At 37.2% G+C, this 15201-nt stretch overlaps 1 protein-coding gene across 4 annotated transcripts in view; it reads right to left on the reverse strand.

Moving 5' to 3' along the window:
* fanca (FA complementation group A) overlaps positions 1-15201 on the reverse strand; it is a 39175-nt gene that overhangs the window by 7539 nt on the left and 16435 nt on the right. For 3 of the 4 annotated variants that reach the window (XM_028449162.1, XM_028449161.1, XM_028449158.1), the window contains exons 15-35: positions 14847-14942; positions 14583-14642; positions 11459-11547; positions 11040-11100; positions 10627-10676; positions 10277-10347; positions 9893-9991; positions 8828-8961; positions 8648-8718; positions 7243-7342; positions 6952-7139; positions 5527-5623; positions 4965-5162; positions 4820-4893; positions 3833-3961; positions 3503-3575; positions 2875-3023; positions 1940-2045; positions 1330-1389; positions 1151-1255; positions 66-181 (exon numbers count right to left, since the gene is read on the reverse strand). In XM_028449162.1, the coding sequence (XP_028304963.1) occupies positions 66-181; positions 1151-1255; positions 1330-1389; positions 1940-2045; positions 2875-3023; positions 3503-3575; positions 3833-3961; positions 4820-4893; positions 4965-5162; positions 5527-5623; positions 6952-7139; positions 7243-7342; positions 8648-8718; positions 8828-8961; positions 9893-9991; positions 10277-10347; positions 10627-10676; positions 11040-11100; positions 11459-11547; positions 14583-14642; positions 14847-14942 (2126 nt within the window). The remainder of the gene's footprint in view (positions 1-65; positions 182-1150; positions 1256-1329; positions 1390-1939; positions 2046-2874; positions 3024-3502; positions 3576-3832; positions 3962-4819; positions 4894-4964; positions 5163-5526; positions 5624-6951; positions 7140-7242; positions 7343-8647; positions 8719-8827; positions 8962-9892; positions 9992-10276; positions 10348-10626; positions 10677-11039; positions 11101-11458; positions 11548-14582; positions 14643-14846; positions 14943-15201) is intronic. The other variant, XM_028449159.1, reaches the window with a different exon arrangement.

The following is a 15201-nucleotide window of genomic DNA, read 5'->3' on the forward strand; positions in this document are numbered from 1 at the left end:
TGCCCATGTCTACTTTAGGACTTTGAATGATCAAACATGGTTTCCATACAGTAAGAAACTTTCACCTGCAGGCCCAACGCTGACAGTCAGCGATGAGCTGAAGCTGCTCCGGCAGAGATTCTCCTGCTCGCAGACGACACCACATCGAGGACAAGACAGGTGACGCATACTGCCACCAGTGCTGCACACACAGCAACCAAAGACTTGTATTGAAGAAATATACAGTATTTGTATATATATATTTGAAAAACAGACGGCCATTTCCACAAATAAAAGCATCAAAACTTCATTTAATTTAGATCAAATCAAATATTTCCAAAGCAATTTAGATGTTTAGAGGAAAATTTGGGAGTTTAAAATAAGTGGAATTTAAAGAAAGCATGGAGACTGTTTTGGTTTGTATAGAGCCTGTCAAGTATGAGCACAAAGACTCCTAATGTGCTCACATTATGAAGTTTTTTTTAAAATTTACTAAAATTGAAAATTATTGTTTTATAATAAAAGTTTGACAGTATTTTTTTTTCTTTTTAAAGAGAAACACTTCTTTCAGTCATATCATGGGGGTCGTATTGTTCATACATCTTAGAAAACACACCTGTGTTAAAATTTTCTGATATTGATCGACATTTGCAAACTGTGTAGAGCAGGGGTGTCAAACTCATTCTAGCTCAGGGGCCCAATAGCACACAGAGTTTGATCTCAAGTGAGCTGCAGATTATAGGCGGGACAACCAATTCTTATTTAATTGGGAGAAATTTTGTGGAATAAATGAAAGAAAATTGCAGCATTGTAGAAATTAGTTATTTTAACAATTTGAGTAAAAAAAAAAATGGCTGCCATCATTTGATATATACATGGAAAAACTGTAAGCCCTGTAAATATTGTGAATATTTGTGTTTGGAGGCACTGAGATTTCATAAACTGAATTATTTGATAATCTAACCTATTCTGTTATTTTATTTTCTCATGCGGGCTGGATTTGGCCTAAAGTTTGACACACATGTGGTTTAGTGACTCGATTGTATCGTTTTTATAACATAATAAAACTTCGACGGTTGTCAAAAGCATAAATGAACTGCAGGTAAAACAGCATTGTGCATCTACACTGTATGTAATACAGTCAAGTTAAAGAGAGCAGAGCAGACCGTACCGCAGTGGAAACCAACAGCAGAGGACACGACACACTGATACAAGTCCAGGCTTTGTTTACTTCCTCTGCAGGATGATCACAGCGAGCTGCTGCATACAGGAAACCCTGAGCCGAGAAAGTCAAAGGTCAGAACCCGCAGGTTATTATCACTATCAACAGGTTTGAGTGTAAAAGCTCACTTTCAGGAGATGTGTCGTCATGTGACAGGACAGCAAACCCACTGGATGACACGCCATCCTCTGATGAAACACACAAAAAAAGGAAAATAATGAATATTTTCACTCTCAGCAACATAAAGGGATTATTTAAAGCTAGGGTTGGCGATTTTCTCCAAATACACTTTTTAAGTTTTACGTTGAAATTGTCTTTATGTCCTGACAGAAATTAAGATCTTATGTGCTCTGAAAAAGGAACGAAGAAAATCCATCAATTGTAGCAGCTGTAAACCTGTAATAACTTCGACCGATAGAAAAAAACTGGGTTTCTTTAACCAATCACGTCTCCCTGTCTCCCGTCACTGCTGACAGAGTTAAAACATAGTTTTTGGTCACGTTTTTTAACATTTATGATGGTAAAGTTTTGTTGTTTACTACTGCTGAATGAGACATGAGACAACAAAGTTTCTACACAATACAAGCGATGAGCTGAGCTCCTCTTCTGCAGCAGCTGTGCGCATGTATATGAGTGAGATGGAGAAAAGGGGGGAGGGGGTAAAGGCGGAGCCATCAGGGAGGCTACATTCAAAATCATGCTAGCTTTTGAAAATCGCCTACCCTACCTTTAACTCACCTGATGCTGGTTGACATGTTGGATCATTTTATCACAGTCTAACGTCATCTTCTCAATTTCAGTCTTGACTTTGAAGAGCACAACAGCTGGCAGGGACAGCATCACACTGAGGGACAAAGACTCTGTTAACCAGTGACCGATTGTGGACTCGTCAGTCTGTGAAACCTCAACATAGATTTTAACATCACTGTTCACACTGAGAGATGTTTTTAATGACTCTTCAATGGCCCACACAATGTTATCACTGTAAAGTAAAAAAATACAAGCTGAAACACCATGACAGTCACTGGTATTGAGCTAATGTCCTAGAGGGCGACTGTCCTGCATAGTTTAGATTCAGCCTTACTTCTGATTGCAGTAATGGGCCAAATCATTCTGCAGAACAGGACAATAACATGAAATAAACTCAGGCATGACAGAGCAGAGAGGAATCTAAAACATACAGGACTGTGGCTCTCAAGGAATGGAGTTACCAACCAGCTAAAATTCAAATAAACTAAATCTAATAAGAATCAAACTGGACTTAGAAAATTGACGTTTTAATAAGAAACGAAACTGACAAAACTTAGACAAAATATTCATCATGAACAGAAATTAAAGCTACTTTTATCCTAAAAGGTCCAAGTTTTAAATATGCTCCAACAGGATTCAGACAATTGTTGTAAATCATTGTTGCAAAGTAACGACAAGTCAAGTTTTTCTAAAGTTTGCATTTTTAAATTAAGGAAACTAATTCGGCTTGGAGAATTTGTTGAATCATCTCATATTTTACAGCTAAAATACGGCAGATTTGGTAGGTCAACGCCTGAAGTCCGTATCTAAAGTATGTGATATGATAAACATAGCTTAGCTTTACAGAAGCACATAAATACATGTAAATGTAACGTAAATGTACACTAAAAAAGACAAAAAACTACTCCAGGTGGGGGTATTACCTGTTCCACGTGTGCAGTATGTGCTGCAGGCTGAGCTCCGAGCCGATGGATGAAGCCGCTGTGGATGAACATCTCTGAGAAATCATCTCAAACAGGAAGTCACATAAGTCAGCGGAGAGGCCGCACACCTCCATCTCATACACAGCCTCCTGCACAACACACACAGAGAAGTGGAAGTGAACCGGTTTTCTTTCCCCTGTACATTTCTTGGCCCTACAGCATCCTGTCTTTTCTCTTGAGTGTAGTTGTTCTGGTCCCAGTGTTCCATTTATATGTTGTTACTGTATTTTATGATCCCTATGTTTTTTTGTTCTGTATGTAATCTTTTTATATATTTTGTGTCTCGCCATGTCTTATTGTTAAGTGTAACATTTGATTACATCAGCCTGTCTAGGGACAACAGATGGAAATTAGCTGTTGGCTACAATCTGGCATATTTACATTTTTTTTTGAATGTTCATTAATATGTATTGTCCCTACTTAAATAAAGAAATTTAAAAAAAAATTAAAAAACATTTTAGCTGCTTAACATTTATTATCTGAAGCTCACTCAGTCCTAAACTTTTTAATCATTTTAACAAAAGAATAGGAAATGCTATGAAAAGTAATGTAGTAGTCGTTGACTCACCTGTAATCTGGAGAGGACGTCTGGTTGACACATTCCTCCTTCAGTCTGTCCACGTGTTTCCACACTGTGTTCACTGTGGACAGACACAGACAATGTCATACAGCACATTCATAATATTCAGCAATCAAGTCTGTCACTATAATGACTTTAAGGCAGTTACACCATAATATTTGTTAATTCTTCTTTTGGGCCATTTTTATATATTATATATTCCAGCCATGTTTCCTCTAAGTCTCATTTGCTGCTGAATGTTTTGTGGTATATTAATCATCAAGTAAAACAAGACCGGAAAAAAGCTATATATTAAACACCAGTGTGAAAGGAAGATACCTGAGATGATGATCCATGATGGCGTTGAGCAGATGTGAGCAGAGATTTCTCAGGTCACCCCCGCAGCCTCCCTGCTCCTCTGGACGAGTCAGGTAGAGCTCTGTGCACGCCCACTGCTGGTACTCCTGACTGAAAACAGCCAAAAAGCACTTTTAGTGTTAATATTCTGATTCAGAGATGGGCAACACAGCATTTATGCAGGAACGAATAAATTATTTTTTACTACATTTTGTGTTTTTTGTGTGTGTTTGTGTCATTTTGTTTATTTTTCTGCAATTTTCTGTATTTGTCCTGTTGTTTGGTGTGTTTTGGGGTAATTTTGCATATTGTTGTTTTGTTTTGTATATTTTTCTGTTATTTTTTGAAATGTTACTTTTTTGCCATGTTTTTTTTTTAGTTCTTTAGCGTATTTGTTTTTAGGCTGCACAGAATTAGACCAGGGGCTACCAGTGGTCCATGTCTGATCTGATTAATATTATATCTACATTATATATTATTATGTATTACATCTACTTAGCAAGAAAAACCACATTTTAAACAAAACAAAGAAAAATGAAGCATACATTTGATAAAGGACTCAGTAAAACATTGCAACAAATACCCTCTAAAAATAATAAAACCTAAAGGATTTTAAAAAAGCAACAACTTACTTAAACACAGTTAATCATAATAAAAATGAACCAGAGACAAAATAATTTGCCTCTAACTAGAAAATAAAACATTGTTGTTTGTGAACAGACAAACAAAATGAATTCACAAGATAATAAAACAATCAAATCTAATCCTTAATGATCTATTGTATGGTTGAAATAAAATGTGTGACACTGTCTATGTAGAGTGTTTGATTTGCAAGCAGCAGTAGAACCTTAAACTTTTACTAGTCATAATTATGTGCTTTCACACATAGAGCTATGAAACAAAACTTGATATTAAAAGATAACATATATTTTGCTTTAAGTGTTGGTTTCTTGTGACTGTATGTCTTACCGTTCAAAATCAGATAGAGCGTCTTCACTTCTTTGTACTCTGAGCTCATTATCCAGCCACTCAGTGAACAGCAACTAACAGAAAATCATTAATTATGACATCGTCATCGTTGCGAGTGAATGTGTTCATTATGAAGAACACCAACCTGACACTGTGGTCTGCCTTTAAGCTTCTGAAAGCTGGTGTGTGTCCACAGCATCAAGGCCATCCTCCTCCACGTGCTGTCTGTACTGGTGATGCTGCTCCACAGGTGGGACCATGGTTCCACCTGGTGGTCACTGAAGGAAGGGTCAGCAGTAGTCGTCCTGGCTTCAGGAAGCAGCCTCTGGATGAGGTAGAGCAGCTGATGAAAGAAACGTGTTTGAAGTGCTTTTTATTGATTATAACCACCATTTTCCTGACTTTATGGATGGGCCCCAAAAAGCTCTGCCCTTTATTCCCCCTTATGTCTTTGTATCTAATTTACAGATGTGGGCTTTAGTGCTGCTATTTCATTCAGCAAACACAGATTTGTTTTCTGAGATTTAAAATATGGATCTTGTACTGCATGTAGTTGCCTGTATGCAGATGCTTAAAGGCTGGTGGTATATATGATGGAGAGATCGTCACTATACCCACAGCAAAACTATGCAATGCCCTTGGGAAAAATGTCTTATGTAAGTAGAACAAAACATGGAATGTAACACAATGTGGGAACCGCACTCTACCTTTTTATAGAGGCTGCAGGGGATGTAGTCCTGTTGCTGATGCTCAGGTACAGAGTCCCCTCTGCAGATGCCGTAACACACAGCCGCTGAACACAACCTGAACAACACAGTGACCGTCAGCATCACCTTCACATCATAACAAGGAGTGGATTCAGTTGACTATGGCAAAATTGCTTTATGAATCTTAAAGCTGCAGTTTGTAGAATCCTCCCTTACCAGTATCTTTTGTGAACGTGACTTTTTTCTCAATATAGACTAGTGACAAATGTATGGACTTTATCTTGCGTTTTTGGAGATTTTTCTGGTGTTTTAGAGCAGCAATTCTCAACTGGTGGGTCGTGACCCAAAAGTGGGTCGCGGACCTGTACTGGGTGGGTCGCAGAAAGCTGGCCAAAAAAAAAAACTTCATGTCTGTCACGTTGGACTTGTCTTTTCTTTTGACAGACATGCTGTGAAATGCATGTTGCACAGCAAAATTTATAGATTTATGTTTAAAAAAATATTATATATGCACGTTTTCAACAGCTATCTTGAAAAAAAATAAATTTGGTTGGTTGAATTCTAAAAAAAAAAGGGGGTCGCAATTTGATGACCAGGGCTAAATGTGAGTCCTGGGGTGAGACGAGTTGAGAACCCATTTTGAAGACTGGCATGATTGCACGTATCACTCATCAGTTCATGTCCAGAGTAGCGGCTGCTGCTATTAGCTCGTACCTGCCACAAGCTCACAGAGAGTGATCTCAGTGATCTCAGCTGCCTGCTGCTCTGAGTGGACTGATAACCATCACTCCTCATCCACAATATAAAATGAATTCACCTTAAATAAGCTTCTCTTAGGTTTACAGGCAATTTATCCCGTCTGTTATCGCTCTCTCTCTGCACCAGTGTGTGTGTGGCGGACCCTCCGCAGTCTCGTCTTGATCTGCTGTGTACTGTAACTGTTGTGTCTGACGCTGTGATGCAGACTTCTGCTGGAACGTCCTTCATTACGCTTTTACTATCAATGGGACATGAACGCGCCTGACTTCTGTCGAGCAGCCAATAGTAACGCTCAAAACAGCTCATGGAGCACACGTGTTTGTAGAAAGATCTCTGATTGGCTGACACCCAGTGTCACGCTCCTGAATTTCTAAACTTCATTTAACAGGGCCAGGAGAAGGAGAAAATATTCACTGTCCACTCAGAACACTTTGGATTACAATATGCTTAAAGGTAAATAAGGATTTTTGACCAAATGATGCCAAAAAACTTACATACTGCAGCTTTAAAAGGATCATCTATAGATAGAAGTTTCTGTTTTGCATTGTTTACAGAAAGTTTCAAGTTCACATCGTTTCAGGTTTTACATGAGGCTCCACCCTGGACCAGTATATGCCATATTTAACACCTTTGTCAAATCCCTCTCATATACAATATAGCACTCACTTGAGACAAAACATCATCTCACAGCGTGTCCTGCAAACCAACGCTGAGCTCACAGCTTCCACTACGGTTACAGGTTCAGGATGAATAGGCGGCACGAGCTGGATGAGTGGCCTGTGAGGCATGGAGGCCTGAAGGTGGACCATGAGCGCTGCTAGGCCCAGCACGTGGGAAGGACTAAGCAATGAAGTCTGTAGGTAGAGGTGAGTTAACACAGCAGTCATGCAGTGGAATAGAGAGGGATGTTTTTGTGTGTCATCACAGAAAAGAAGAAAAAACAGGAATTTTTCACACCTGGTTGTGAAAAAGGTCCCAGAGCCTGTGTAGGATACTGGAGAGGAGCTGTGTGTTGGACAGCAGAGTGCTGACCAGGCTGGAGGCCCACAGGCTCTGTCTGGAAGAAAGGTTCAACAGTTAAACTAAAATCTGGTCAAAAGCAACGGAAGAAGAGCCAAAATCAACTCAACACAAATTCAGCATGAGTTATCATCAGGTAACAGCTCAAACTTTACAAATTTAATAAAAGCATTATGTCAAAAATACTAAAAGGATTTTGACAAAATTCTAATCAAAGATAGACCTTACACAATGGAAGATTGCATTACATTTTGGAGGAATTCCGGATCAATATAATGATTCTGGATCAGTTTGAAAAATGAAAAAAACCCAGCTATCATCATTGACGTAATTAAAAAAAAAATCATATCTCAGTTGGTAATTGACTGATCTTTATGAAATTTGACACGGGTTATGTTGGGTTTGTTCCTCAAATTATTAACCCTTCGGGTTTCATCCAGATCAGATCCGGAATGCGCATTTTATCGCAAATTTTGCTAAAAAAATGGGGTTACCCATACATTTCGACCTATACTGTATCATTTTGAATGGGGATACAAATTTCTAACAAGTCATCAGGATCACTGATAACTAGGGGTGTGCATTGCCATGAATCGTACGATACAATATGATTCACGATTTGCATGTTACGATACGATATAACCCTAAACAATATGTCGATTTATCACGACATCAATAATTACAAATTTCAGTTTCAGAAGTACAAAATGGTATGAAATACAATTTCAAACTTGCGAGAACAAGTAGATGTAATTCAAGTACTAATATCGCAAACAAGTGGTATGTTTGTCAAACTGTCAAAAATTCAATTTTTCAAAAATGTTTAACGTTTGCTTCTACAATTCCGTTAACTTCATAAAAACAAACCACATACATCTATAAAAGTGCTCGGTATGTTCAATTTCCAAACTGAAATGTATTGAAGAGTGAGGTAGTTTAAAAAGATCTAATGTGGTTCACTGACACCTACTGACCAAGCGTTTACGTGCTATGCATATGTTAGCGCAATTCAATGTTTTTTGGTTTTTTTTGTTAAAAAAACATGATTAAAAAAATTGATTTTGACATTTTTTGGATCGATACAATAATCGCGTTTTTTTCTTACACCCTTACTTATAACTGTAAATATCTGTCAAAGAGGATATTTGGCGCTTTCCAAAGGTTTGCGCTCTAGGAGTGCTCTTGTCTAGTATTATTAACAGGATTACCGGTATTGTAATTTGATGACGTGACCATATCATTATATGTTGTCACTGTCATCTTACATTTGAACCTACGCGCCTTGTAACTTTTTCAGCAGTGAGGTTACTTTTTTAATGTATCAGTAGGATTAACGTCTCACCTGTTTGGAGAATTTACTTGTGAAGTGTCTAAAATACACTGACAGAAGTGTCTTAGGATCAAATTGGACACCTGAAAAATAAAAAAAATAAAACTAATTCTGATTGATCATACAATGAAACACAAAACAACTCAATGCAAAGCTGAAAGCATTGTTTGTCTTTCTGAGTACCGTACATACTTTGACATGGAGCTGTGTGGACAGTGGACTGTCCACCTGAAGTCTGATGACAGTTTGTCCGGCCTGCTCTCTTGGATTGTTAGGGAAGCTCACTCCGATAGTGTGTGAGATCCTGGACAGCTGTGCAGACATCTCTGATGAGACAGCACAACACACACAATAACAGCAGTTGTGAAAAAATGGGAGTAAACATTTGGATAATGGAATGGATGCAAGCCGGAGACAAAAGTAAATAATCATGAATCAACCCAGGTAACTAAATAAAAGCCAAATTTAGAACCAAATCTGGTTGATTCAGAAAACAAAATAGTCCAAAGCAGGGCTGCAACATGACTAAACATTATTATATTCTGAGAAACAGATTCAAACGCAGCATTAACCAAACAAAAAGTCACAAACGTGTAAAATAGATCTGAACTCAAGGTCTGCAGTTCAGCCTGTGAGAGATTTATGATCTAAATACAAATTACAGCAAGAACATTAATCATTAGGTAAACCAATCTATCCGTTGGAGACATCTCAGTACATCTAAAATCACAACATTTATTGAACCCTCCAAACTATAATAATAATAATAATAATTGATTTTATTCATAAGCACTTTTACAAAACTCAAAGACACTTTACAGTTAAAACAATTACACACAAGTCGAAAAAAAAACTAACAATAACAATCAAGTTAAAAGCTAGTTTAAAAAGATAAGTTTTGATGAGTGATTTAAAGGTTGGAGGGTTGATTTAAAGGTTGGAGGGTTGATTCATTGTTACATAGTGTGTTCCAGAGAGAGGGGGCAGCTATGAAGAAGGCTCTGTCATACAGGGGTATAACATTTCTACCTGCATTCTACATGATTGCATCACAAACTCAATTTTTTCACATACTCTGCAGTTTCATGCAAATAATCGCATATACAGAAATTGAGCATCCCTTTAAAAACACACAAGTTAACAAGGTAGTGCACATTATCATGATAAACTGGCCACAGATTAAACAAGCAGCTACAATGTATGGAGGTTAATGTGATTAAAACCAAACTTTTCAGTTTTTTGGCAGCAACGCTCTACCTTCACTGTGTCCATCTAAGACCAGCTGTGTGAACTCCTGCAGCTGAACCTGAAGAACCTCCAGAGGGTCGTCACTGGGGTCTGAACACACTGTGGTCCCTGACAACAAACACAAAGACGACGGTTTGTCTCCTGTCACGGCTGTACAACAAACCAGTGTCTCGTTTCACAAGCACCAGTGCTCTCGAAAAAACTACAGCAAAGATTTAAATGTATAATAAAAACACAAACATCCAATAATGAGATCATTTGTATTCCTAATACACACAAGACGAGACATTTGGGAAATAATACATGTTGCACTTTCAAAAAAATATGAGCAAAAACAATGTTGATATACAGTATTTGTTGTATGATCATGATAAAACAATAAAGATTACGCACAAGTCTGCTGCCTTTGTTTCTGACACGACTCCACGTAGGATGAATACTGAGCCGCTGGGATCTTATCTGCTCTAAATACAATACACATTACATCATGGTTAAACATCAGGGGAAAGCTTTCAAGAACTCAGGCTTTGTTAATTCTGAAATTAGGCTGACGTTTCCATTTTTAGATAGATCTTAAATCACTGAGTGTGTTACCATAGCAACAGCACTACAATACATAGCCAACTTAAAACAAATGACCCAACTTTGATCAACTGTTGTCATGCAGGAGTTTGTTAAACAAGCTACAGAATCTCTAAACTTGTGTTAGTGCAGTGGTGATGATGATAATGATGATTACTCACTTTTTTAGAGCTTCTATAAAACTCATTCGGGCATCGGCCTTCAAAGGAAGCTGCAAATTACATTAAGGTAAGTAGAAACCATTAGAATATGTTGAGCACAACGAAAAAGAAGAACATTGAGTACAGGTGAATAAAGTGAGTTGGGGTCACAATACACACAATGAGGTTTGCACTGTTTTTTGTTCATGTCCTATACGTTGATAAGCTATGGCAGTTATTGCTAAACATTCTGTTGACCTGCTAATTTAATCATCTGTCATTTCTATCATACAATTCATAGTAACAATTTACTAAAACTGATTTATTTTTTGTGAAAACTGAATATTTCTTGTTTTCACGGTATGTTGACAACATTAAAATGCTTGTTTATAGAGAACGCCTTCGTGTTTGGATTAGGGGGAAGCAACACTCACCATTCTGGGCTTCAGCAGAGCCGTAAGAAATCGGGTCAAAAAATACGGCCTCCGGAAGATACTGTGAAGAGAACAGTGTGTGTAAGTAAAATGGTTTAACAATGGAGGTGCCAAACATGTGAAAGACATGAGGAAGCAGTTACAGATGTCTCATTTGCAGGTGTTTTAAAACGTGATGCTTATTTAGGTGTATCATTCTGCTTAGGCTTTCTCTGTGTCATCTTCCATCTGTCTAGATGTTTTCTGTGACACCTTTGTCTTTCTATTTTTTTGTGTGTGTTTAATTATGGGTCTTTTCAGTGTTCTGTGTGTCACAGAGTCCTTAAGCAGTGGTTTTGTGTCCATATGTGGTGACATCAGCTTGCATTAATAGTGTTTACACTAGGTTGTAGACCCGTGTGTGTGTGTGTGTGTCAGACCTGGCCTCCATAACTGTGGCAGAGAGCCGTCCAGTGCTTTTAAACAGAGACACCGCCTTCTCTACATCCTGTGCAGCCTGACACTGAGGCTGGAGACACAAACACAACCATACAGACAATTACTCTCACACTTAATAACATCTAGTCACAAACTTTACCCAGTGCCTGAATCTCTCGCTAAGCCTTCATTTTTTTAATGAACAATATAGATTAAGAATAATCCTGATAAAATTTTCTGTAAAAAACTTGATATTTACTGAAAACTATAATGAGAAAATAAATGCGTGTTCTTATTGTTTTGAATAGCACTGAGTTAATTCAGTTGATATGAATCATTTTAAACTTTTAAATGGCTAAAACTTGACAATGTTATTACTATTAGAAAAATGGTTTATGCTTCTAAAAATATACAACACTGAAATAAAATAAATTAAAATAATAAAATTAAATTTAAGAAAACAAATAAAATAATAAATGAAATACTAACACATAAGTAATAACAAACAAATAAGTAATAATACATTACCTTTATGCATCAGTTCCAGATACATCTAAACATTTTGACTTTTGCCATGTTAATTGTACATCCTAAAACTAAGTAAAGGCCAAATTAAGTTCACCTTGGAATATTTATTCATAGTGCACTTTACAGGGTGGCATTGTGAAAGACAAAAAGAAAAAGTACTAATTTGACTGAATGATTTATTTATTTTATTTTTATTTATTTATTCAGTTCATTTCCGACATGGTTGCAATCACAGAAATTCACTTTGACATTCAGAGCAAAATAACATCATTGTTTTTTGTTTTTTTTTGTCCTTTTTCATGCCGGAAAGGGCGACGGAAAAAAGCATTTTGCTTATCCAGATCCATCCCCTGATTTGAACACAGATAATTTTACATCAAACCTCGTTTCTTCCCTAGTCAAACATTCTCATCTTCTTCATACCATAATTTCATCTTTTCATTAACGTCTCTTTTTTTTATTTTATTTATTTTTTTTGTCATTTTTTATGTGATGTGTTCTCGTCTGCAGTCATTGTTCCTGTTGTTACTCCTCCTCACTGTCCTTTTTCTCCGTATCTCCTCGAGATTTCTTTTCCAGTCGTTGTTTACGTTCCTCCAACTCTCCAAACGAAAAGTTTTTCTTCTTTCGGAGTACCTTCATATCCTCTGAAAGTCGCCTCAGCTTACGATCCATCCGGAAGGCACATGCACATACACATACCCCCATCATTAGCAGGCCAAAGATCATGACCCCTAGCAGATAGATGTCCTCCACATCTTCCACTGTCAGCGGGGAGAGACAGAGCATCTGGCTTCTCCCTCGTGCATCCATGACATATCCACTTGGGTATGTGTCCTTTGGACACGCTGGTTCGTGCTGTAGTAATTGCCTCGTCGTGAAGATTTTGTCGATGGCGCTCAATGACCAGTTAATGAGTTCCATGTCGTCGCTGTATAGTTCGATGAAGAGTTGACTTGAGACCTGTATGCGTGTAGAAATATCCTCCGTGTTTTCTCCATAAATCCTTTCAGATTTACGGATTGTTGTGTCTCTGCGTCAAGGCTATTCCAGAGGTTCATGGCTCTATACACAGTACTATGTTTGCCAACGTTCGATTTGACCCTGTCTGGTCTGAACACATTATTATGTCTGAAGTCGTAGGAATTTTGATTGTATGTGAAACGTTTTTGTATTTGATGTGGTAGTTTTTTAGATGAAGCCCTAAATGCGTGTATTTGTGTGATGTAGTGTATTATTTCTTGCAGTTTTAGGTATTTTGCCTTCTCGAATAATTTGTTTGTGTGTGCGTTGTGTGGTGCTTTATGTAAAATTCTTATAACTTTTTTTGTAGTTTAAATAGTGGTTCAAGATATGTTTTGTAGTTATTACCCCATATTTCGGAGCAATAATTTAAGTGCGATGCTATGAGTGAAGAATAGATTGTTTTAAGTGATTTGGTATGTAGGATTTGTTGAAGCTTCCATAGGATGTAACTGCTTTTGGCAACTTTGTTTTTAACTATTTGTAAATGTTTTTTCCACGTCAGCTTGTCGTCCATCTACACTCCTAGTACCCTATATTCTTTTACTTGTTCGATTATTTCCATGTTCAATTTCAGTCTTATATCTCCTGTTATTTTTCTCTTTCAGAAATTGATGAATTTTGTTTTACTGACGTTTAGGGTTAGGGTTAGGGTTAGGGTTAGTTTATTTACATCTAACCATGTCTGAAGTTTTGATAGTTCTTCATTTGTTGACTCTATTAGAGTTTTAATGTCTTTACCTGAGCATAGGATGGTTGTGTCATCTGCAAACAACGTTAGTTTGAGGCAATTTGAGACTTTGAAAATGTCGTTTATGTATAAAATGAACAGTTTTGGCCCTAAAATTGAACCCTGTGGCACACCACATTGTATGGTTTGGCATTTTGATGTGTGTTCTTCAAAGTCAACATATTGTCTCCTATTTGTCATATAGCTTTTAATCCATTTTAAGGCGTTGACCTTTATTCCGTAATTTTGAAGTTTTTCTTCTAGAATATCATGATTAATTGTGTCAAAGGTCCAGAAAAATTCCGAATACAAATAGTTTTTTTTCTAATGCTTCTCTTATATTCTCCGTGATGTCAATTATAGCCATTGCTGTTGAACGTCCTTTTCTAAACCCATATTGTCCTTCATGTAGTATATTATTGTCTTCTATAAATTTGTCGAGTCTTTTCATGAAGAGTTTTTCCAGAATTTTCGATAATTGTGGTAATATTGATATAGGTCGATAATTAGTGAAATTCCATTTTTCTCCACCCTTGTAAATCGGTCTGATTTTTGCAATTTTCATTTTTTCTAGGAAAACACCATTCTTAAATGAGAGATTACTTATATGTGTTAGTGGCGGGGTTATTTCAGCTGTTATGGTTTTTATTAGACTCATAGTTAGATTATTAACGTCTCTGGATTTTTTTGAGGTACAGGTTGTGATTATTCTGTCCACCTCTGCTTCTGTTACTTCTTCAAGTACAAGGTACTTATCAATGTCTTTCTTCTCATTGTCAAAATGATTCCATTTAAGTGTTGGGTATGATGTAATACTCAAAGTATCCAGTGGATGCCAGTATTACCTGCACTGATGTACCTACAGCAGAAACATCCTCATACAGCCCCATGTCCTCTACTGACTCCTGCACACATGGACAAACACACACACAAAGAGATGCACAAATGCACATAAAACATAATGATAATTTTAAGGAAAGCATCATTAGTCTCAAATACAAGTGGAAAAATTAACCACAAAAGAAAGAATACCATTTACAGACTCATCATCACTGTTTTTTGGTTCTGTTCTTTTGTTTACAAACAATTTGAAAAGGTTTTTTTTTTACCTTAAGATCAGACAGTCTGGTCTTAGCCAAAGAGACGTACTCCATCAGCAGGGCTCGGTGTTTGATGCTAACATAGGGAGGATGCAGGATGTGCACCTGATGAGTAAAAGTGACAGACTGCTGTTAAAAATGGAAGCTAAGTCATCGCTCTGTGTCAATAAGGAGACCAAACTTCTCTGGAAATAACGAACCACTGCACAACTGCCCTAGAGCTGGCAGACATACTGGAAAATGCTTTTTTTTTTTACCTTTCTATCATTACTTACAATAAAAATATGAATAGCAGAAGCAGAACAGTGTGAGAAGTAAAGTATGAAAAGAGAGGTATAGAGCAGTGTTTCTCAAAAGGGGGTAC

This window comes from Gouania willdenowi, chromosome 6 (assembly GCF_900634775.1).
Source record: "Gouania willdenowi chromosome 6, fGouWil2.1, whole genome shotgun sequence".
Classification (NCBI taxonomy): Eukaryota; Metazoa; Chordata; class Actinopteri; order Blenniiformes; family Gobiesocidae; genus Gouania; species Gouania willdenowi.